We start from the raw sequence: 25,260 nt of genomic DNA on the forward strand, positions 1-25,260 counted from the left end.
CCATTTGTATGTCTTTTTTGAAGAAACGTCCATGAGTATCCTCTGTCCATTTTTAATTGGGCTGTTTGTCGTCTCACTGTTGAATTATCAGAGTTCTTTGTATTTTGGGGGTTCGAGTCTCTGGTCAGATACGTGATTCGCAGACTTTTCCTCCCATTCCCTGCCTTAGCTTTTCATGGTCTTGATGATGTCCCTGGGAGCACAGCTCTTACTGCTGATGTTGGTGGTGTCACACCTCCATGTTGCCTTGTGGTGTTTCTTTCCCATGGGGCCCTTTTCCCATGTCCTTTCAAGTCCATAAGTATGTAGGTTACACCATCCTACAGACTCTGCATCTTCTGTGGAACAGGACTCCTGGCTAGTGACAGACATTGCTCGGAGCTTTCTGTCTTCTGTGGGGAGCGGGCAGTGCCTGGAAATCAGATGCCTTATCTTGACTGAAGAGCAGTTGTGCTATTGCAGTGGAAATGAACTTGACAGCTTTTCTCTTTCTGGGATTGCAGACCTGTGTCACATATGAGGGCAGGGGTCCTTCAGATCTGTGCCCTTTCCCAGTTCTGCTCCACCATGAGGATTTCACACACCCCACAAGCTACAAACAGAAAATAAATATGTAAATAAGAACTTTTGATTTTGTCTTGGTAATCACAGATTATTTGATTGTCCTGAGGGAGAAAGTCTACCCTAAAGTGTTTTCTATTTGTTTTTACTTGGACACGACTGAGTGACTTCACTTTCGTTTTTCACTTTCATGCGTTGGAGAAGGAAATGGCAGCCCACTCCAGTGTTCTTGCCTGGAGAATCCCAGGGACGGGGGAGCCTGTGGGCTGCCGTCTGTGGGGTCGCACAGAGTCAGACATGACTGAAGCGACACAGCAGCAGCAGCAGCAGTGTTTGTTTATCAGATGATCACCTTTTTTGGTGTATGTGACAAAAAGAATAAAGTATTCATTACAAACTCGCTATTGAAATCCCTGGAACAGGAAAGTGTTAGTCACTCAGTCATGTCCGATTCTGCAATCCCATGAACTATGACCTGCCAGGCTCCTCTTTCCATGGAATTCTCCAGACAAAAATACTGGAATGGGTTACCGTTCCCTTTTCCAGGGAATCTTCCTGACTCAGGGATTAAACCCAGGTCTCCTACACTAAGGCAGACTCTTTACCAGCTGAGTCACCAGGTGGAAGCCTGGTGGAAGCCTCCAGAATAGGAAGATGGTATCTTATCTTCCTGAGAATAAAATGGGAAAGTTGAGGTTGTAGAGAAGTGTGTCTTTCTTTTTGCCTGTCTTTCCCCCTTTATGCCGGGAGAACAGATGTCCAGAGAGGCAGCCGAAGGACAGGGTGGCCCCAGAGCTCTGGCCTGGACTCTGCTCATGTACCTCCTGGCCACCCTGCAGCTGACCCAGGCTGCTCATGCAGAAGTGCAGTGGCTTGGTTGCAGGGGCGCAGTCTTATGGAGGTTGGAATCAAGCCAGAGAGGGGAGGCTGACCAGCATGTGTCCTTCTGATCTTTCTGGTATTCCTGCCACCTAGTACCTCCCTTCTCCTGCTTCCCAGTCCTCCCTGCTGATCTGTTCCAGACCCCCTCCCAGAGCCTGCCTCCTTCCTAACATTGCCTCTAAAATGGCCCCCCAGGTGCTGCAAGAACCCCTGGACGTGGACACCATCCAGCGAGAGCTTCCCCACGAGCTGGACCAGGTGCACGTGGAGGCTCTGCAGCTGCAGAAGCAGGTGGCCGAGCTGGAGAAGCATCTCGGGTCAGCTAGGAAGGAAAGTGGGGGCGCTGCCGGCAGGCAGCAACCAAAGGCCTCAGATACTGCAGCTGTTGGAGGAGAGGTGGGTGCCCCGTGGTGCTCTGCATCCTGTGCGGGACTGGTCTGGGGTGCGGTCTTGGCCAGTGGGGAGCCCTCCCCTCCCTCCCTCTTCTTCCCTGGCTGGGGTGGCTTTGTCTGGGCTGTTCTCTGCAGACGCTGTAAAGGGCTGCCACCATGCCCTTGTCCTGCGGGTTGCTGAGATCCCTCATTTAAAACTATGTAGGGAGCCTGCACACATGAAGGGGGCCATTCTGTGTCCTCTGAAACAGGAGGCCTTGACCATGTGCTTCAAGGGCCTGGGAAGCCCTGAAATGGATGTAACAAGGTGACTTTTCCTTCCAGAGGACCCCCGGGGTGGACCCTGTGTATCTCATGAGCTTCTCAGAGTGTTTGAGATACTGCCTGGAGCACTGGCCAGCAGGCCACCTAGTGCCCTGGTCCCGGTCAGGCCCTTGGCACCCAGCCCCCCTCCAGTTCCGTGGTTGGGTTTAGGCCAAGGTCCCAGGCCAGGGCGTGAGTTCTACCACAGCACGTTTTCCCTGCGTGCCTACCAGACAGGCTACTTGACCACTTCCTAAACACTGTTATAGAAATGCTGCAAAGAATGGCTTTTGTCACAGGACATCACGTGACACACGTCCTGAGACCTGTCAGGTACCTGCGATCACAGATGGTGACCTGCAGTTACCCGTGTCACCTGTTTGCAGATGGTGACAGTCGTAAGTGGGAGGTGTTAGGGACAATAAGATGAAGGTGCTGAGAGGCCTCAGGCAGAAACAGCATTGACTGTATTCCCCACCCACCCCACCCCCTGCTGAGTAGCTCTCATCCCACAGACCAAGCTAGGAGAGTGACTTAGGGACACACAGGGGACCCGACTCCAGAACCCACTATCGGGGGCTGTGAAGGGCCTCGAAGGGAGAATACGCAGCCCAGGACGCTGTCTGGCCCAGTGAACACGGTGGGGGGCCGCTGTGCCTTGGCGGAGGCAAACATGAGGAGTGGCTTTAGGGGCTGGTGAGGGGGAGGCTGAGGGAGTCTGAGCTGTGGGGACACTGGAAGTGGAAAGTGAACCCTCTGTGCCACGGGTAGGTGGATGCATCCCCAGGAGCCTCAGACAGCTCCACAGCCCTGCGTCTCAGGAGTCAAGTCCAGTGGCTCCAGGCCCAGCTGGGCAGCAGTCGCCAGCAGTGACGTGTCTGCTCTCCTGCCACGGCCACGGCTGCTCCAGGTGCTGCCAGGGGCTTGCTGCAGCCCCAGTGGCCCTCGTAGCTCCCCTGTTAGCAGCCCTCACAGAACTCACTGACCCCACCCGCTTTGAGCGAAAGAGGAAGAAACCCTGCAAATGAGTGGAAATTAAAGTTGAAGTACTTATCTCTTGGCAGTCAGCCTGGGATCTGAAGCAACTTGAGGCCCACCGCTGTTCTCCCAGGGTGGGTGTTGAGTGAGCTCTCTGGGTCTAGTAGTTTCTGCACAGTTGTCAGGGTCCCACCTCCTTCCAGGTCTAGGTGTCCCATGACCTTGGTGAGGTCACTCCTAGGGTGAAAAATTGGACGTACAGGGAACCCTTGGCCCAGACTAGGCCCACCCAATCCAGGCTCCACTTGTAATTCCCCAGCTGTGTGTTGGGTGCCCAGAGAAGAGGTTGTGGGCATCAGGCTTCCGAGACTTGGGGAAACGGTGGTGGGGAGGGCTGAGGTACCTCTGGGGCACAAATTGGGGTTGGAGTCACCAGGTTAAACTCGTGGGTTACTTTGAAGAAAGGGGTGTTCACACATCCTGGCTCCATCCACTGGGAGCCAAGGAACAGTGGCTCCCCAGGGTGGGTGAGCACACAGCCAGTGCCTAGATCGCATTCCTGAACTTCTGCTCTGTAGAGAAGAACCAGGGTAGGAGGCTGATTCCACTGCCACAGGGATATGACAAGGGGCCAGGAGCCAGCATAAAGGGCTCCCACTGACCAGATCCAGACTAATCAATCATGAAATCACAGTTATAATTTGCCTACCAAAATTTACATTCATGCTGATGCAAATAAGCTGACAAGGGAAGGAAGGAGAGAGGGAAACTCTTTCTTACTTAGAACATCAGCTAAGGATGTGAAGGAAGTGACACCATGGGAAAGTCGTCAGTGGATGCCGAAATTCTGGACAAGCTGTTTATGAGGAGTCTCCCCACAAGTTCTTCTTATTGTGAAGGGAAGACAGTAACTTTCCAGTGTAGCAGCCTGTGGACACCACTTCCAAGGGATCAGCTTCCTTTGCCAACACTGGGACAGACAGACATCGTGGGCCAATGGACAGGAGAGGGACAGCCTCACTCCTGACTCCCAAGTATGAGATTTTGGACAGATCCTGAGCGAGGGACTCTAAACATGCAGCCTGTCCATTCTGTCAAGGACTAAGGGGACCCAGGACATGGACCCCAGGCAGGAGAAACAGGCCATAAAGGATGTCCTCTGGGCAGCTGATAGAGGTGCCTGTGGACTGTGCATTAGGTCATAATGCCATGGCCCTGTAAAACTTCTGCCATGTTCCTATAGAGGAGGACCAAGCCTAGAGAAAGGATGGCCTAGCCACTCCCCCACCACCTCAACCTTTGCACCCCTAGAGGCTGTGCAGCTTTCAAGAAGGGTTGGGTCAGCCATCTGGGCAGCTTTCTTAACTGATTACTAAGAGAATGTCCCTATTTTTAGAAAGTACAAACTGAAGTATCGGGGCATAAAGGGGTGCAATGTCTCCAACTCACCCTCAGATGGTTCAGAGAGAGATGTATGTGGAGAGGGGAGGAAGCACCAGCAGTGAGACAGGGGCATGGGGCCTTAGGCCACCCCTGCAGCCTCTTCCTGGGGATGAGATTCTGCCACATCAAGTCCAGACTTCCAACCCAGAAGGGCCCTGCAGACGGCGGAGCTCCCCTGAGGCTGCATGGTCACACTTCCCTGTTTATCTGCTCACCGAGACCCCTGCCTCCCGTGGGCCCCTCTGCCCAGACCCCGAGATGCCTACTGGGCTTCTCCCGGCTTCGACCACTAGGGGGCAGTGCTGTGCTCTCCCTCCTGTTGGAGCCCCGCTGCTTCTCCCTGGTCCTCAGTCTCCCCACAGGGCTTCTCAGGAAGGGGTGAGGGGCATGGGGGAGCCCAGGCACTCCCTTCCCTGGGGAACAGAGTCATTAGGAATCCTCAAGCTTCCCCTCTGCTGCGTGGATTCTGGCCAAGATGCTGGGACTGGCAGCCGAGCAAGGTAGGGGCAGGCGGATGTGGCCTTCACAGGGTGGGACCTTGGCCCCTGAATGTAGCAGTGTAGAAGCTCCTAGGTGTTTCAGGTCATTGTTAGCATTGTGTCACTGTGGGCTGAGGCTGTAGAGTCATCAAAATAAGCTTCATCTTACCAGGAACTGAGCTTAAGAGCGGGGGCCCCAGCTGCAGCCCCCCGCTCATCACATGCGGTCACTGTGTGAAAGAACATGGACCATTCAAGATCAGGACTCCCCAGCCCGGAGTGCTGCCACGTCCTGGGCAGCGTTGGTTCCTCGGCTCAGGCCAATGGCCATCTTTGCTGGGCGGGAGATGAGGGGTGGGATGGAGTGGTGGTGCAGGGGTGCTGCTTTTGAAGAGATTTTTAGATTTCTAAGTGTTCTGAGGTTTGGAAAGTCTCTGTTTTCAGGATTTTACTTCAGATAACACAAGATAATCGTACAGCATATCCCTGTAGAGAGGGACCAAGCCTGGAGAATTGACCGGGCTGGTACCCCAACCCCAGGGCTGCACCCCTGGAGGCTGTATGACTTCCCAAAGGGGTCGTCATGTCAGCCGCCTGGGGCCTGTGCAGCCCCGTGTGTGAATTCACACTCCAGGTCTCCCACCAGTCCTGGTCCTGTGCCCTTGAGAGACCCTGAGCCAAGGCCTTTCTCTGATGTTCCCTTTGCCATCTCACCTCCATATGCCCCCTTCACGCCACATGCCAGGCATGTGCTGGAGGCACTGCTGTGCAATCACTGTGGCTCCAAGACCATAGGAGGGCACAGGTGCATGCCAGCCCTGAAAAGACTCACCAGGAAACTGGGCCAGGACAGGGTGTGCTGGTCTGTTCCAAGGACACAGAGCAGGTTCGTCGTTCTGGCACCAGTTCGCTTGGCTGGGTCAACAGTGCAGCTTTTCATAGGTGTTAGCAATAGCCATGCCTAAGTAGGCCACCTGCCTCCCTCGGGGCCTTGGACACCACTGGCTCTTCCTGGGCCCCTGCCCGGCACAAAGGCAGCCACACACATTCTTCTTTTTCCCTTTCTCTTATCCCCATACCCCACCCCGTTCCAAAAACCCCTCTAGGTGGGACAGCATGTGTGTGTAAGAGCCATGTGGTTGGACCGTGGGATAGTGGGAAATGGGACAGCTGGGCCAGTGGCAGACTGAAGGGCCACATGGTGCCGCCCGGGCAAGGCCCACAAGTAGCCACTGCTCCTGCCTTTGGCCTCCTTTGCTTTCTCTCTGTACTCTCGTCAGGGTCAGGACAGTGGGAAACCTGGGCCAGCCTGTGATGGTTGAGGGAAGTCTGAAGGACAGGTGGAGAAAGTGAGTTAGGAGTCTGGACAGATTAAGTCAGAGAGGAGGCAGGGGAAGCAACGTGCTGAGCGAGTGAGGGCAGAGGGGGCACTGGAGAGGGGCCCAGCCGCACAGACGTCCAGGGCTGGAGAAAGAGTAACCGAGGCTGGGTTACCTTCACAGGCCTCACTTTGGGTCTCCGCTGGCCCCCTTCCACACCAGGCGGACAGCAGGCACCCAGCCTATGACAGAGGGGCCAGCAGAGGAGGCGATGATCACATGTGTAGCCCTCATGGGTCCCGGGCCTGGGCTGCTTCCTCATTGTCTTTACTGGCAAGACACAGAAGCACTGGTAGTGAGGGGGTGGGGGAGCCACAGAGTAAGCAAGGGCAGGCAAGCCTTGGCCTGGGAGCTTTGACGACCTTCATCACATACTTTCCCCAATTTCCCGCCCTGCCCCGTGCGCCCCCCCCCCAACCCCAATGAGAGCAAAGGCTGTTGTGGATGCGTGTTGCAGGGATGCAAGTTTGTCTGTTAGGCTGGAGGGACGTCACCCAGTGGTGTGGGTTCTGGGACAGTTGGTCAGGCAGTGGCTCCTGCCGTCCGCACCCTCACTCCCACTTCCTCCTACCACCCCCCAACAACCCCAGGCTCGTCTGATGGTCTCTGCCGTGTGGATTTGTTCGCAGGTTCCTGCAGACGGCGGACCCACAAGGACAGAGGACCATGGGACGCAGCCCCTGCAGGTCCTGTCTGTGCCCCGACTCCAGAGGAAGCTCAAGGAGGCTGCCAGGAAGATCCTGCGGCTGCGCCTGGAGAAGGAGCAGCTCCTGGAGCTGGGAAACCGGCTGCGAGCAGAGCTGGGGCACCTCACCGGTGGGTCATTCCCCCTCTCTCCACCCCTGCTCTGGTGATGGAGGTGCAGGGTGCAGGGGAGGGCTGGCCCGAGGAGGGCTGGGTGGAGGGCTGGGCAGGGGAGGCCCAGCCCAGGATTGGGGTGGGGACAGAAGGAAGAACAGACAGGACTTGGTTTGATCTCTGCAGTGAGAGTCCTGTGAACCCACCCCTCTGGCAGCATTTTATGAGAAAAATGCCACAGGTTAGCGAAGCAGCTGGCGTTTCTATGCGGCTTTGTGGTGGCAGCAAAGGCTGCCGTGTTCCCAGGCCAGCCACAGCCTTGGCCTCCTCAGGATAAAAGCGGCAGTGTGTGCAGTGCGGCCAAAGCCTGGACCGTGGGCTGCAGACGCCCAGGCTGCCCGTCGCGGGGGTCTTGGGTGCTGGTTCCTGAGAAAGGGACCCATGGACCGGGCCTGAGGTCCCACGGTTAACCCACTAGAGCTACTAGACGTTGAGCCTCTCCTGGCGTCTCAGAGCACTAGCCTACCTGCCTTTAAACCCCTTGGTTTTCCTGCAGCCAGGGCACCGGCCCCTTTCTCGCAGCCTCCCCCTCACCTTCTGTGGCTCCTGCCTCTGTCCTTTTCCAGCCACAGCTTTGAGTAACTGTGATGATCTCCAAATCTCGGGTCTTTGGGATTTCACCTTGTTGTTGATGTGAAACTAAGCCACCCCTCTCTCCATGACAGCTCACCAACTTGAGGAGCAAGGTCTCTGACTTGCATTTCCTATTGGAGGCAGAGTACCCCAGTGTGCCTGTAAAGTGCTCAGAGCAACAGGGTATCCACAAAATGCTTCTCTCGGCTAACGAGAGCCCCGGCTTCCCTCCCGGCTCCTTCTCACCCCCGACCACTGCAGTGTCCAGAAAGCACTTCCCACTGAAGGGGAGGAGACGGGACAGAACATCCACCCTGGTCTCTCCCCAGCATTTACCTGCGTGAACGAGAATAGTTGTTTTGAATACATTAATATTTAGCCTTAATATGTTGACTCCTGAAATTACCAAGTGATTGGAAGTTGGACTCAGGAGCACAAAGGAGACTGTGGAACTGAGAGGAGAGGGTGTAGAAGACCCTGGAAAATCTAAGGAGGAGCAGACAAGTCACTTGTGTTTTCAGCAGACATCTTGCTGAGTGGCTGCTATGTGCCAGGTGCCCGAGACACAGAGGTCAACCAAACCATCCATGTGAAGTGATCCCCAGTTGTACTTGGAGACCGCTGTACACATCCACCTTTTGTGGGTAGGGGACCTGGGTGAGACTTCCCTCAGAGGCTCTGTCCTTCTAAGAACCCACCCCTGAAAGAAGGGTGAGCAGCGCTCAGTGTATTTCTAGATGTCATCAGTGTGCAAGCAGCAACAGTGGGCATCTTTCACGGAGCTGGCTTCTTCCCTTGGGACCCGTTGGACAAAGCCCTCCTTCCGTTCAGTCCTCCTTCTGCTCCACAAGTTGAAGGGGAAGGTTTGGCTTTGCTTGTTCCCTAGGGGCACTTCTGGGCCATCTTCTGCCAAGTTCACTAAAAACCCTGTTTTTACTTTTAAAGGCCATGCCATGTATGTGCTCCCCGCCCCACACGCCTGTCATTTCATGGCCTCCATTCACTTACAGCTCCATTTCTTAATTCCACTGCATTCCCTCCCACATCTGAACCTTGCTTCTCCTTGACCTTGGCCTCTGTGCCAAGCCCTGCCACTGCTCAGTTGCCCTTCCAGCCCCCGAGGCTTCCAGAGGGAGGCACAGCCATGCCTCCCTCCCCCTCCGACCTTTTATTCCAATGAACCTGTCTTTCCCCTCATGGTGACTTCCTAGTCTAATCAGCTGGCCTCACAGCCACCAAGTGTGTAAGTGAGTCATCCACCTACCTATCTATCCAGCATCCACTCACTGACACATTCACACGTCTCTCAACCCATCTACCCCGCATCCATCCATCCGCCCATCCATCCAACAAAGGAGCAGATCCTCTATTGCCAGGCCTGCCCTCCTGTGCCTCCCAGTGTCAGAGAAAACTACGCATTCCTCGCGGCCAAGTTTGCAGCCTTCTCTGACAGAGACCTCAGCAGAAGAGCCTTCCATGCCTGCTGTTTTCATTAGTGGTAGACTTTTAGTAATATCTTCTGTTTTTCTTCTCTGGTGATCTGTCTGTATGGATTTTCTGCCTCTTCTTGGATCACTTCTGGACATGTGCATTTTGCTGGAAATCTCTCCAAAGTCCCTAGTCTTTCAAATACTGCCATAGAGCAGCACATAGTGGCCTGTAACTGTTTTCGTCTGCGTCTCTGGTTATCCCTCTTTCATTTCCTAAAACTTCCATATGTGCAGGGATGTGGGATTCTGCTCAAACTGCCCTTTCCCCCATTGGCTGTGCACACACTGGCTCAGTTCACCTTTGTATGATGAAGGCTTCCCTAAATAACGGTAAAAAAAAAATGTCTAAAACCACCTAGAAGTGAGAAAGGCAAAAATCAACAGAGTTGATGTCGTCACATCCTAAAACATCTGTAAGAAAAAGACATCGTACACAAAGATAAAAGACAATAGATGGGAGAAATATTTGCAACATACCTGACAGATAAAAAATAATCAGTACCCAACGTGGGCATTCACTGATGACAGGCAAAGTGCTGGACAGAACGTCCAGGAGAAATCCCCAGACATGACAAGGCTGTGGATGCCACTTGCCTCTGCAGGAGTCTGAAGAGGGCAAGTAAGTGAGCGCTGAGTTCACGCCCAGAATAAAAAGTCCCGTCGCAGGAGCTGTCATTGGTGAAGCGTCTCAGAGGGCAGTTTGCCTGCATCTCACAACTTTTTAAATCATCATACCCTTTGAATACACAAATCTTCCCCTAGAGATCTTTTTAAAATATTTTCTCACAAATCTGAAGAAGATGCATATGCAAGGATGTTTGGCGGTGTTTTTTGTTACAGTAAGAAAGCAATTAGGAAGGTCTGGGGTCCTTGTGTGGGACATTGGAATCAGACCGTGGATGCTGCTTTAACCCTCAGGGGCATGTGGGGTGGACTTCCCTGCTGGTCCCGTCCCCTTGCCAATACGGGGGCATGGATTCAATCCCTGGTCCGGGAAGACTTCACGTGCCACGAGGCATCGAAGCCCCTGCCACACAACTCTTGAACCCGCACTCTGGAGCCCATGAACTGCAACTTCTGAGCCCACACACTGTAACTGCTGAAGCCCGTGCAACCTAGAGCCTGTGCCCTGCAACAAGAGAAACCACTGCAGTAAGCCTGCACGTTGCAACAAGAAAAAGTCCACTCACAGCTACAAAGACCCAGCACAGCCAAAAATAAGTAAGCACATTTTTAAAAAGAGAGCGTGTGGGCCGCTTGCATGCCCACGGGTCTCTCGCACCCCCATCGGGCACCATCTCTGCACGGCACTTCTCAAACGAGAGAGACAGCCCGTTTTCCCCCTTCAGCTCTAGTCCACTGTGGATAATTATTTTGTTAAGTACAATAAAATGTGACCCTTCCAAATGACTTCAAAACTCCTCACTTTGTGTTGTTTGCTCTTGGGCTTGGACACTTTGGACCAGGCTCAGCCTGCTGACTACATGATGTGTGTGCCAGCCCAGACAGGTCAGCCTATGAGAAGAGCGCCCGCAGAACAGTGTGCTCTGAGCCCAGGTGAACATACACAGTGTGTGCACGCGTGCACACAGAGGGCGGGCTGGCAGGAAGCACCTCCGTCCTAACACTTCGAGGAGGACAGTAGATGAGAGGCGAGGGGTGAGGGGTTTGCTCTATGAACTTGTGCATCATGGTGGCTTGTAAGAATGCCCAGCACAGGGCTTCCCTGGTGGTCCAATGGTTAAGAATCCGCCTTGCAAGGCAGGGGACACAGGTTTGATCCCAGTCTGGGAGGATCCCACATGCCCTGGAGCAACTAGGCCCGTGTGCCGCAACTTCTGAGCCCACATGCTCTAGAGCCCACGTTCTACAACAAGAGAAGCCACCGCAATGAGAAGACCGAGTGTAGCAACTAGAGAGTAGCCCCCAAACTCTCTGCAACTAGAAAAAGCCTGCATGAAGCCATGAAGACCCGGAGCAGCCAAATTAATTAATTTTAAAAAGAAAAAAACTATTTTAAGAATGCCCAGCACACTCCATTGCTTCCCTTTTGAGAAGGCCACCCTCCCCCAATACCATGTGGCGGTAGGTTTCTGCTCTCCCACATAGGGAGACAGCAAAGGTTGTGACCAAGGCTGCATGTTTTTTAACAAAGCTAATTTATCCAGGTCATCAATCGTGTGACTGTGGTCGTTAAGTGGTACAGAGTGACCAACCATGACAGAAGTATGCTGTCATCACTTGACAATATTGAAAATGCGAGACCATCCAGCCAGGGAAGAGCCACGCCCACTTGGGCTCCCTCTGGTTCCAGCACCACCAGGCAGGGTTAACCCCAGGGCTTGTCCTCACCTGTCTGCCTCTGGGCGGACTTCATCTCCCAGGGAGCTAGCGGAGCCGCCCCTTCACTGGTCCTGGTTTCATCCTGCTTCCCCCACGGCCTGGGATCAGGCTCCTGTCCCAGCCACATACCCCTTCTCCAGTTCCAGGCCTTAAGATCTGCATTTACCAGCTTGTGTGATTGGGCATGTGGCCCTGACTCAAAATTTCACTCTCCTATCTCATCTCTAAGTGAGTAGGTAGATGGCAGTGCTGGGGCGTCACCTGTCCTCAGGTGTCCCAGCCCCATTTGCACTCCCATGAGCCTAGCTGCAGGTGCTCACCCCTCACTTCTGAGACAGAGGCCATCACACCATCTGCTGGGGGTAAGGCCAAGACCATGACAGATGCCAGTACAGCCTGAGCCGGCCTGCAGAATGGAAAAGCAGAAAAGGACAGGCCATGAGGCCAGACCAAGTGGACTTCAACTCGGCCCACCTCTCCCCTGCTTTGTTCTTCCTCCTGCTGCCAATTCTCCTTTTCCCCAAAACTGGAACAGCCTGTGATGCTTTCTTAATCCAGTACACAGCTGGGATTCTTTAGAGTGTTGGTTATCAGGATCCTAACATCTGACAATTTTGGAAGACTTTATTTCGGAGGGCAAGTAAGTTTAGATTCACAGCCAAACTGAGCAGAAGACAACAGACTTCCCATACACTCCCTGCCCTGCACACGCATACCTCCCGTTATCCACAGTTACTTGGTGCGGTTTAGTTGCTAAGTCATGTCCAACTCTTTGCAACCCCATAGACTGTAGCCCGCCAGACTCCTCTCTCCTTGGGATTTCCCAGGCAGGACTACTGCAGTAGATTGCCACTTCCTCCTCCAGGGAATCTTCCCAACCCAGAGATGGAATCCCAGTCTGCTGCATTGCAGGCGGTCTCCTGCACTGCAAGCATGTTCTTTCCTGCTGAGCCCACATCCACTCTAGATGGTAGATTCATTGCAATCAGTGAAACTGCCTTGACAGAGCATCACCCAGAGTCCTGCAGTTTTACATCAAGGTTCACCTTCATGGTGTATGTTCTGTGGGTTTAAACCTTGTGCGCTCCACCTGGTCACCTTCTCTCTCTCCTGCCCTCTGACAACCACTCATCTTTCCCCTGTCTCTGTAGTTTAGCCGTTTCCAGCATGTCATAGAGTGGGGATCACACAATATGTATTCTCTAATACCTAACATTTCTTAAAGGCTCTTTTCCCCCCCCCCCCCCCCCCCCCCCCCCGCCCCGATTTTGAAAAGGCTACTTGCTCACTATAAAAATTTAAATGAATGCTGAGAGATAGTTAATTTACACTGGAAAGCACAAATTGCCAACTAGAACCTGTCTGCATTTTGCTGCATGTGTGTTTTATTGTTCACGCTGACACATGCACCCTTATGTTAAAACTGAGTGATTCCTGCCTAGCTCTGCACACCCTCCCTCGGGGCCTTCACCGAGCTGGCCCCAGAGGAGACTCCAGGCACTGGACTGTTGCTGTCACATGTCTGTCCATTGGGCTCTGGCAGACATGCTCCAACCAGCCTCTCAGGAGAGTCTGAACTGTTCCTCATCTTCCCCTACCCCCACCCTGCCCCCAGGGAAAGTGCATTTGGGTGTTTTTTTACAGTAGTGAAGTGCCTATTTGACCACAGCTTCACAGAAGCTAAAAATTCATTAGAAATTGGTTTTTGCCAGTTTATTTAGGTAAAATTAGTTCATTGTTTTAATTTGTATTTCTTGACATTTACAGAAATGGGTGTGGGTGTGTGTGTTGGCCATTTGTATCTCATTATGTAATTTTTCTGCTGAATTTCTTTTGTGCTCTCCCCTAACTTTCTTGCTGCTGAATCTTTGATTCATCTAGAAATGATTTGGTAAAATAGAAACAAGTTAGGGATCTAGCTTTATTTTATTTTTTCCTAGGTGGTTAGCTGGTTGACCCATTACTGTTTATTGGGAACACATGCATAAATAGGAAAATACCTCTTTACATTTAGTTTATTAATTATGATTCCACATGTGCATCTCCAGTCCTGTAAACGATATTAATTGAGAAGCAGTGATTTTCGGTCACATTTTATGAATTCTTGGTGTGTTAGCCCCTTGCTATCAGCACCCTGCCACACTCTGCGTCTTCGAACCCCTGGAAGCCCTGGGTCATGCACAGCTTCACGCGTGTGATCTGAGGGCCTTGGAGGGAAAGGATCTGATATTCAGGGATCTGTTCTTTCCTTCAAGAAGGGCCTGTGGGCAGTAAACTTTGTCTTCATAAAATGATTTCATTTTGACCACTTCCTAGAACGATGGCATAGCTGGAAGGTGACTTCTGATTGGCATTTTCTTACAACTTTCTTATCAGACAGTACCCTGCTGTCTTGTGAGAAGCCAGCGTCAGTATGAGCCTCTTCCTCGTAGGTGGCCTGCCTTTCCTCTGTGGCTGCTTTAAGATTTTTCTTCCAACCCATTTGTGCTGTTCTATCATCCTGTGTCTACATGAGGGTTGTTCTGCTTTAATTTAACCTGCTCTGGAATCAGTATTTTTTTTTTTTTTTTTTTACATCTTAAGACCTACGGTTGGTTGGGGTTTTTGGGTTTTATTCCGTTCTTTAAATTTCTCAACTATTTGTCTTTTTTTTTTTTTTTAAATCGGTTTATTTATGGCTGTGCTGGGTCTTCGTTGTTGTGCAGGCTTTTCTCTAATTAAAGTACAGGGGCTTCTCATCGCGGTGGCTTCTCATGTTGCGACGCACGGGCTCGCAGACTTCATTCAGTAGTTGCAGCAGGTGGGCTCAGCAGTTGCGACTCCCAGGCTCTAGAGCACAGGCTCCGTGGTTGTGGCACTTAGGCTTAGTTGGGCTTCCCAGGTGACGCAGTGGTAAAGAATCTGTCTGCCAGTGCAGAAGATGCAGAAGACACGAGAGACACGGGTTCGATCCCTGGGTTGGGAAGATCCCCTGGAGTAGGAAATGGCAGTCCCCTCCAGTATTCTTGCCATGGGAAATTCCATGGACAGAGGAGCCTGGCAGGCTGCACTCCAGTGGGTCCCAAAGAGTCAGACGCAACTGAGCAACTAAGGGCACACACACACAGACTTAGTTGTTCGCAGCATGTGGGTTCTTCCCAAATCAGGAAAAAGGATGTGTCTCCTGCATTGGCAAGCAGATTCTTTATCACTGAGCCACCAGGGAAGCCCAGTCATTGTTTTTTTAAATTCCACGTCTTCCCATTTCTTTGTGATGTCTCCTAGAGCACGTTAAATGTGTTTATTAACGTGTGTGTTTTAGAATTTCTTTGCTTCCTTCCAGGGGGTTTCCTCAAAGATGACTGCTTGGAGTCAATGGGTGGTTTTCTATGTCTTTATCAGAAGTTTCCATTTTATTTTTATTTGTTCCTTTCCTTGGGTTTATTTTATTGTTCTTTCCCTGACTTCTTAAGCATTTATTTTATCCTTTCTTGTTTAGTAATTGCATAGTTTTAAGATGTGAATTTCCTTTCTGAGTATCAATTTTGCCATGTCCCAGGGTTTTGCTTTTTTTTTAAATTTGGCTGCACTGGGGCTTAGTTGTGGCACAAGGGATCTTCAGTTGCTGCATGAGGGATCTAACCTGGGTCCCCTGCATTGGGAACACAGAGTCTTAACCACTGAACGACCAGGGAAGTCCCACCCCAGAGGTTTTGAGGGATAATATTATCAGGATGACTAGTTGCTAGATATTCTACCACTACAGACTCAGGTTTTCTATTTCACTCAAGTTGATTAAGAGTATTCACCTAAAAAACAAAAGGCCAGTTATTTTCCCAGAAGAATGAGTTTATTTGGAAATAACAAAGAACTGCAGTTCGAGACATGCAATTATGGTGAACCACATGCAAATCCAGTAAAAAAAAAAAAACAGAACTTGAGTTTTCTCTCAAGTGAAATAGGAGTAATACAAGAACCACTGTAGGGGATAATGAGGCCCTGAGCCCCAATAGCCTCTTCTGTTACAGACTTTATATGTTGAAGTGCTTATTTACTTGGGGAGGGCATTTGAGGGAATCTATTTGACTCTTGATGGGAGGATTTTGCCAATATCAATTGGACAGTTTGCCCATAAGGAGGGCGGTAGCTGATTCAATAGAGACAAACGATCAGTGTTTCAGAAGCAGCTCCAGTACTATCAGAGACAGAGCAAATAAAAGAAGTCACAGGGTGGTTTAATTCACCTGATTGGTTATTTTGATGGCAACTGTCAAATTTTAGAACTGTTTCTCCCTTTTTGGGAGAAAGAAATTCCAGCATGATACTTTTCTAAGAAGCCCTGGCCTTATAAATTAATAGGGGTGGAGGAGCTAAGGAGAAAAGGGTGTGTACCTCTTAAATGGTCTAAGCAAAAGGGAAGAGGTTCAGAAACAGGACCCTGTTGAGGTTCATTAGAGACCTCACTATTTGGACCATTTTAGTATTTTTCTTTATGGTGGTGGGGGTGAGCACCGAGAGTGTGATCTGGGGTCTGTAAAGACAGAGATTCGTTCACAGTCTGGAGAGTGGTTTCTTCAAGCTGATTCAAGGAGAGGATTGAGAGAGCCCCAGTCATTCCTCAGAGCCCCTCACAGGGAGTTAAGAGGATGTTTGAGGGTCTGGTTAGAGGGTTAAAGATGCCCAGAACACACTTTTAGCAATCTTTCTCCAGTGTCCTGGCTCTTTACAGTAATAGCAGAAACTAGAAGTGTTTTGTTAAGGCGCCTTCATTTTCAGAAATTAAAGATTAAGAATTTAGTGGTCTTGACTCACCTAGGATTCGAGTCAGCTGATTTGCCAAGTTAACTAAACCTAGAGTGGACATAATCTCCCATTCCACCCTTGTCCTTCTAACTAAAAGAGAATGATCCTGGTTCATCCCATTGGTGAGGCGATAAGGGCTATCCAAGTGATTTCAACATCTGAAGGAAGACCAGCATTTTCTTTAAGACAATTTGGAGTCAATTAAATAGTCACGAACAGGTTCATCAGATTTTTGTGTGCAAACTTGAATTTAGTTCCCATCAACAGGCTTGGGAAAGGCAATTGTAACTGCTGTGGGGGTTTTCACCAAACGTTCTGACCTCTTAACAGAAGCTGTGGTGGTCTAGTCATTAAGTCACGTCTGATTCGTGTGACCCCATGGACTGTAGCCCTCCAGGTTCCTTTGTCCATGGGATTTCCCAGGCAAGAATATTGGAGAGGGTTGCCATTTCCTTTTTCAGGGGATCTTCCCAAACCAGGGATCGAACCTGTGTCTTCTGCACTGCAGGCAGATTCTTTTACTAGAAGCTAGGAGTTTGTTTTTCTAAAGGCCTACCCAGGGTGATCCCTTCAGTCTAATTTTATTCAGTGTTTGGCTTGCCACTCAAAAAGCTTGTGAACTAACTGATATAAATCTGAGAAACCAGACTGGTAGGTTTGAATAACTATGCTAAATTCTCCGGCAAATCTACCAAGGTCCTCAGTTACTTTTGGAAACTTTTAACTGTGTGTGGCAATTCAGCCTTTGTCAAGGGAACATAAGTAATGGGTCTTACTTACATAAGTAATGGGTCTATTTGGACCCTCAGAAGATTTCTCTGTATTTTTTTAGTTAATTATTTTATTTATTTATTTGTGCCAGATCTAAGCTGCAGCACTCAAAGGTCTTTGATTTTCATTGTAGTATGTGAGACTTCAGTTGTGTTATTCAGACTCTTAGTTGCTGCATGCAAATTCTTAGTTGCAGAGTGTGGAATCTAGTTCCCTGACCAGGCATTGTGCCTGGGCCCCGTGCATTGGGAAAGTGAGGTCTTACCACTGGACCACCTGGGAAGCCCCAGAAGTTTTCCCTTTAAAGGGCAGTTTCTGATAGAGGGTGGCAGAGACTGAGACAAAGAAGCAAGGGGAGGGGGAGTCGGGGGATGCATGAGCTGACACCAGGGACAAAGAAGTGGGGGGGGATGAGCCTGAGGCTTCAGAGCCATTTTGTCTTTGTTTGCCTCGGATGGTATAATTATTGTATTTGCAGAGAGACAACTTTAAATTCCTGATAATGTTTGGAAGCCTCAAAATAGCAATCAACAGAGGCACCCAATTTAATTTTGATAATTTCAGAGTCATGGCTGTCTAGTAGTTTTAAGAAAGGGAAGCTTGGGGAGTCTGAAAGTTCTCCATAATGGCCAGTGATGTTCTAAATTACTTTGGGTTAAAATTTGTCCATTTCTTTAGAAACATGCATGAGAAGGGACTGTGGTTTTTAAACATAAAATCAGACAGGGTCTTTAAATGTGGGGTACCCTCAAGACAGTTTAGATAACTGGGATCCCGTTTTCTGGAGGTTTCTTTTTTTTCTCTCTCTCTGAAGCAAAGGGAGCAATTCTTAAACAGCCTGCAAGCCAAATAGCAGCACAGTTCCCATTGGGACAGCTTGATCCCCAAAGAATCAGGCCAAAGGCCGAATGGCACAGTTCCAAATAGGAACAGCCCAATTCCAAAAGGAATTGGACCAAAGGCCAGCACAGTTCCAGTTGGGACAGCCTGATTTCAAGTAAGGCTGAAGTGCCAAATGAGTGCTCACAGACAAAGCAAAGCCTTAACAAAAAGGGTAAAGCCTTTAAACATATCCCAGATAAAGCTTTTGAGAGTTCTAAATGCACTAAGAGTGGAGCTCCAATCCAGGAGAAAACCTTCCCCTTAAACTCCAGGGGTGACTAGAAAAATAGTAAGCCCTGTAGACTTAGTGAGTACACACCCTTTTGCTCACCAGCCCCAGGGTTGTCAGGAGTCTGCTGTGGATCTCGGTGGGACCACCAGTGTTAACCTAAAACTTATTTTTTGTCAGCAAAATGAGTTTATTCAGGAGCAACAAAGAATTCCAATTTGGGACATACAACTGTGGTGAACCACATGCAAGTCAGTGAGTTCAGTCTCAGCCGTGTCCAACTCTTTGTGACCCCAGGGACTGCAGCACACCAGGCCTCCCTGTCCATCACCAACTCTCAGAACTTCCTCAAACTCATGTCCATCGAGTCAGTGATGCCATCCAACCATCTCATCCTCTGTCGCCCCCTTCTCCTCTTGCCTTCAATTTTTCCCAGCATCAGGGTCTTTTCCAGTTAGTCAGTTCTTTGCATCAGGTGGCCAAAGTATTGGAGCTTCAGCTACAGCATCAGTCCTTCCAATGAATATTCAGGACTGATTTCCTTTAGGATGGATTGGTTGGATCTCCTTGCTGTCCAAGGGACTCTCAAGAGTCTTCTCCAACACCACAGTTCAAAAGCATCAATTCTTTGGTGCTCAACTTTCTTTATAGTCCAACTCTCACATCTGTATATGACTACTGGAAAAGCCCTAGCTTTGACTAGACGGACCTATGTTGGCAAAGTAATGTCTCTGCTTTTTAATATGCTGTCTAGGTTGGTCATAGCTTTTCTTCCAAGAAGTAAGCGTCTTTAAATTTCATGGCTGTAATCACCATCTGCAGTGATTCTGGGGCCCAAGAAAATAATGTCTGTCCCTGTTCCCATTGTTTCCCTATTTATTTGCCATGAAGTGATGGGACTGAATTCCATGATCTTTTGTTTTTTGAATGCTGAGTTTTAAACCAGCTTTTTCACTCTCTTCTTTCACTTTCATCAAGAGATTCTTTAGTTTCTCTTCACTTTCTGCCATAAGGATGGTGTCATCTGCATATCTGAGGTTATTGATATTTCTCCCTGCAATCGTGATTCCAGCTTGTGCTTCATCCAGTTTGGCATTTCACATGATATACTTTGCATAGAGATTAAATAAGCAAGGTGACAATATACAGCCTTGACGTACTCCTTTCCCGATTTGGAACCAGTCTGTTGCTCCATATCCAGTTCTAACTGTTTGTTGCTTCTTGACCTGCATAGTCCTGTAAAGCAAATAGTCCAAATCTGGTTCTAACTGTTGCTTCTTGACATGCAAGTCAGATAAAGCAAAAGAGAGAAAACCTTTTTATAGAGGAGTAGGGGACATTGTGGGGAGCTGTTACAGAGTCCTTTGGAGGAAACTGGGAGTTCAAAGTGTAGTGATTTTTCATTGGCTGAACTGTAATGATCTCTCATTGTCTGGGCTGCTGCCAGGCAAAGAGAATATCTTCCTTCTCCTTGTGGCAGTAAGGCAATGTCACTTCCGTCTGGAGATCCATAGTCTCTTCTGTTAGGATCTGTATTTACATGAGTGAGGTTAAGAATAAGGGCTCCACTTCTGGCCTCCTGACTCCTGTCTTAGTGAGTTCAGTTCAGTTCAGTCGCTCAGTCGTGTCTGACTCTTTGTGACCCCATGAGTTGCAGCATGCCAGGCCTCCCTGTCCATCACCAACTCCCAGAGTTCACTCAGACTCACGTCCATCGAGCCAGTGATGCCATCCAGCCATCTCATCCTGTCGTCCCCTTCTCCTCCTGCCCCCAATCCCTCCCAGCGTCAGAGTCTTTTCCAGTGAGTCGACTCTTTGCATGAGGTGGCCAAAGTACTGGAGTTTCAGCTTTAGCATCATTCCTTCCAAAGAATACCCAGGGCTGATCTTCTTTAGAATGGACTGGTTGGATCTCCTTGCAGGCCAAGGGACTCTCAAGAGTCTTCTCCAACACCATAGTTCAAAAGCATCAATTATTCGGCGCTCAGCTTTCTTTACAGTCCAACTCTCACATCCATACATGACTACTGGAAAAATCATAGCCTTGACTAGACAAAGTAATGTCTCCGCTTTTGAATATGCTATCTAGGTTGGTCATAACTTTCCTTCCAAGGAGTAAGCGTCTTTTAATTTTGTGGCTGCAATCACCATCTGCAATGATTTTGGAGCCCCCAAAAATAAAGTCTGATACTGTTTCCACTGTTGAGTTACCCTTGGTTAATTTTCACAAGAGAGAGTTTCAAAATTGAAGAAAGAATTGAAGTCTACTTTTGATTGTATTCTATTAAGCAGCCTTTTTTGAAAAAAAAAAAAAAAAGAATACAGTTTTATTAAAGATGCTGAAGAAGACCTGGATAAACAGAGATATAGTATTTCCACTGATAGGATATCCATACTCTAGTATGTCTACTAGAGTTCACTTTTTTGAGGACATCCAGTTCTCAAATAGATGAAAATTCTAACATTTTTTCGTGGAGCTAGACAAACTGGATTTTAGGTTCATGTGGATGAACAAATGAGCAGAACACCAAAGGTGATCCTGCTGGTCTTGGAGGGTCTCTGGGGAGGTGGGAGGCTGCTGTGGCTCTCTGTGGGGACAAGGACACTGGTGGCGGAGGTACTCACCAGGGTGAGCTCTCCTGGAGGCCAGCCACCACCCCAGCACCAAGACCCAGCCCCACCCAACAGCCTGTAGGCTCCAGTGCTGGGACACCTCAGCTTAAATACAATGATTAACACTGTTTCTAAACTTTTGTATACTCATCAACCTGAAATGCCAAGAATGATTTTTGCGTTAAAATCTTGCACTGTTCTTGTATTTCTGTCCATTTCTCCTTCCCTTCCTTACCACTGTGTTGTATCAGTTTTCACGCCATGTTACTTAGAGCAGAAGTGCTCATGCCAGTTATAGTTCATCAAAGTTCATATTATTCAGTGTCCTTTCTGATATCTGATAACATTTTAATAATATTTCTTTAACAAGTGTTAAAAGATAATCTTCAGGGAGAAGTAAGATATGACTGTCAAACAGATATGAAAGCCAGCACATGTTTTAGAATTTTCCCCTGTTCATTGAGGAAACCAGTCAAATGTTATAACCAATTCAAGGAAAAATCAAAGGAGCAAATGTATATAGAGTAAAGGAATTGAATTGCAAATAGAGGCAGAACCAGTCTCTCTAAAGGGAGGAGGGGGAGCCCATGAAAAAGCCAAGGGACAAGGCATAGTCTGCATGTCCAGTGGCTTCCAGAGTTGTAACTCAGGCACCGTGAGAGGCAAGACCCTGATAGCTCCTCAGGATGTGCAGTAGGCAATGCAGTTTCCATAGTTTTTTTTTTTTTTTTTCCCCTTTAGTTTCTCAGCTTTTGATAAAATTCATCTGAAAGATTATTCTTGATCACGAAACAAGGCTGGTCTCATTTGGCCTGATTGTTTCTGTATGTGCAATCAGAGTGTTAATCCATCATGTTGGCCCTCTTGAGTTTGCTTTGCTGGAAGTTGCCGTCAGGATTTCAGGTTGGACTTTTGAAAGCGTCTTATTTGTTGTCCTGAGTCCAGGAAGCCAAGAACCCACCATGTTTCACCAGAGATTATTTCAAGCAAATTCCTTTTTTCTTGAGGTTTCCAGAATATCCTGAGGCTCCTGGACCTGCTAGGAGATGAACTTCCTTATCCCCCTATAAGGCTGGCACCTGGCAGTTTTCCAGGGAGGGCCTTGTGAGCCTCGATCCCTGAGCTGCAGATCCTTACACATGCTGGGTTCTGGTGATTGAATGAGTATCATTCTTCCCTGTGGCCACCAGGCAAGGCCTTGGCTGCACAATCCATGTTGCCAGTCAAATCCAGGTAGAAACAAGATTTCCTTTGAACCTACGCAAATTATTATATTGCCAGGAAAGGAAGAATACTCAACAAGAGTTAACAAGTTCTGAGAACTTAGACTTAAGAGACCAAGATACCACTTAGAAATGTTTCATTTCAGTTTAGAAAACCAGAGGCCACTAAATTTGTATGGACTACAGATAGCTTAAGGGTTTCCCAGGTGGCTCAGTGGTAAAGAATCCACCCGCCAGTTCAGGAGATACAGGATACACGAGTTCAATCCCTGGGTCAGGAAGATCCCCTGGAAAAGGAAATGGCAACCCACCCCAATATTCTTGCCTGGGAAATCCCATGGACAAAGGAGCCTGGCGGGCTACAGTCCATGGGGTTGCAAAGAGTCAGACACGACTTAGCCACTAAAACCACCACAGACAGCTTAAGGGGAAAGAGAAAGGGTTCCTTGTGTATCTAGAAAGAGCATTAAAGTCACATGAACAGTGTTCCCAGCAGCAGCTGCATTGTCCCTCATCGGTCCCTTCAGTCCTAGGTGATTAATCCTTATTCCACTCCGTCTTGGTTCTGAAATCTCAACAATCCATCTGCTTCTTTACTAGAGTTCTGGAAATCCTGAGTCAGGCCACTGGCTGGCCTCACGGTGGTATAAGCAATGCCCATGACACAGTGTTTTCCCACTGTGCTGGCCTGACTCTCTTTTTTCTTCTTTTTTTTTTCTTTTCATTAAAGTAAAACAAACTCTTTGTAGCTGTTCACTGAAGAGAAAATGCACAATCTAAAAGTGGAGAATTCAGTTTTATTCAAGAATATTCCTGAGGACTACAGTCTACTGTTGCTGAAGCTGAAGCTTCAATACTTTGGGCACCTGGTGCAAACAGCCAGCTCATTGGAAAAGACCCTAATGCTGGGAAATATTGAAAGCAGGAAGAGAGGAGGACGATAGAGGATGAGATGGTTGAACAGCATCACTGATGCAATGGACATGAACTTGAGCAAACTCCAGGAGATGGTGAGGGATAGGGAAGCCTGATGTGCTACAGTCCATTGGAAAGAGTCAGACACGACTTGGCAGCTGAACCACAACAGTCCAGGAAGGCAGCCTATCTGATGGCTCTGAGAGACTGTTCCAGAGAGGTCAAGGAGAACAGGATATGAAGGAGATTTTGCTAAAACAATATATATGTAGCCAAGCATCGAAGGATTACTATTAATCACAAAAAAACCAGACATCTCAAGGATTTTAGTGCCTTTTTATATATGGGAAGATGCAAGAATCTGGGCCCGTTGAAACCGTTCCTCTGACGTGCATCTGAACTATCTAGGGCCAATATCCTGTTTTTGTCCATTCTGAATCCCATTAGGGTGCACAGTTGGGACAGCTGCAGCGGCTGATTGCTTGGTGGCAGGCAGTATTCTCTGTTGATTGAAATGGCAGACCACATTTTTTTTTTGTCCACATGGATGACAAAGACATAATATGGCCGTGGTTAACTTATACTACTGATAATTTTCAAAAGTGAAAGATCTAATGGGAGTTCATAACAATAAAAGTGCCGCTGAGAAGTTATATTTGGTTGTTTCTGTGCCGTGCAAAACAAAGCCACGCCCCGAAAAAAGTCTAAGATGTTTATGCCTGTTTTTAAAGAAGACTGTGAACACTTTATCTGATTTCTAAATATCAATGAACATAATTTTTATAGAGAGAAAATTCCTGAGATATAACACAAAATAATCCTGAAACATAATGTACCATGAATATACCAAGAATATCAAGCAGAGAGTCAGGAGTTGTGGGGCAGGTCCTGACCATCTGCATATTAACTATTAGATGTGAAGGCACAGCTGCAAACTCCTGGCCTCCAAAACGCTGGATTCAAGTTAAAGAAGTAAGGTTGTGACCAAGTAAATATTTAAAACAGTGACTGAGTCTGCCAACTTTTAAGCTCTATGTCCCTGTTCCCTCATGGCACTGGGCAGACACTTTAGGACTCTGATGGAGAAAAACCTGACAGGCACCCAGGACCCTGACAGATCTCTAGAAAGTTCCTCAAACACATGATATGAACAACATTTTACCAACAAATATAAAATGGGATTGGCTGAACATTTTTTTGGACTCAGCAATTCTTCTCATGAAACTCATGGATAATAATACTTCAAATAAACCTAATTATTTCTAACACTTCTATTATAAGAACAAATCTGTGATTTTTCCAAGGCACAAAGATAATTTTAGGTGAGAAGAGTATCCTGGAAGTTTTATCTCATTTTTACCCCTAGGATTCAATTTGAAAAGGAAAATTATCAAAGGCTATCAGGAGATTTGAACACTAAAATAGGATCATGGATGCCTGGGAAACAACAGTATTTGTCTACTCGAGTGAAAGTGACAATAAGCATTTAAAATAAACACAGAAGTTAATGTCATTGTAAAGAACTTTAGCTCTCCCATAAGCGAGATAGCTTTGTTTATTTGTTTTTAATAATGAAACTTAATAAAGTCAACATAAAGTAAAGAAAACTATTCTGGTCTTCTAGTACTCTTGCCTGGAAAATCCCATGGATGGAGGAGCCTGGTAGGCTGCAGTCCATGGGGTCGCTGAGAGTTGGACATGACTCAATGACTTCACTTTCACTTTTCACTTTCATGCATTGGAGAAGCAAATGGCAACCCACTCCAGTGTTCTTACCTGGAGAATCCCAGGGATGGCGGAGCCTGATGGGCTGCCGTCTATGGGGTCGCACAGAGTCAGACACGACTGAAGCGACTTAGCAGCAGCAACAGCAGACATTTTATGTAAATGGAAGCATGCATCATGTGACCTTTTATGTCTGGCTTCTTTCACTGAACATAATGTTTTTGAGGTTTGATCACATTGTAGTGTGTATTGGTGCTTCATTCCTTTTTATGGCTGAGTAATATTCCCTGTGTAGACAGACTACACTCTGTTTATCCATTCATTAGTAATAGACGTTTGGGGTGTTTTGTTCTTTTTTCTGTCTTTCGGTTACTGTGAATAATACTGCTATGAAAATTCTTGTACAAGTTTTTGTTTAGACTTGTTCTCAGTTCTTTAG

The 25,260-nt window shown here is 48.3% G+C and overlaps 1 protein-coding gene across 9 annotated transcripts in view; it reads left to right on the forward strand.

Annotated features, from left to right (window-relative positions):
• CCDC57 (coiled-coil domain containing 57) overlaps positions 1-25,260 on the forward strand; it is a 109,102-nt gene that overhangs the window by 48,694 nt on the left and 35,148 nt on the right. For 8 of the 9 annotated variants that reach the window (XR_009595372.1, XR_009595373.1, XM_027974305.2 and 5 more), the window contains 2 exons: positions 1,639-1,839; positions 7,047-7,233. Coding sequence is in view for 7 of the 9 variants with exons in the window: in XM_027974305.2 (XP_027830106.2) it covers positions 1,639-1,839; positions 7,047-7,233 (388 nt within the window). In the remaining 2 variants the exon portion in view is untranslated. Of the gene's footprint in view, positions 1-1,638; positions 1,840-7,046; positions 7,234-7,940; positions 10,749-25,260 lie in introns of those variants that run through there. The other variant, XM_042256232.2, reaches the window with a different exon arrangement.

Source organism: Ovis aries, chromosome 11 (assembly GCF_016772045.2).
Source record: "Ovis aries strain OAR_USU_Benz2616 breed Rambouillet chromosome 11, ARS-UI_Ramb_v3.0, whole genome shotgun sequence".
Lineage (NCBI taxonomy): Eukaryota > Metazoa > Chordata > Mammalia > Artiodactyla > Bovidae > Ovis > Ovis aries.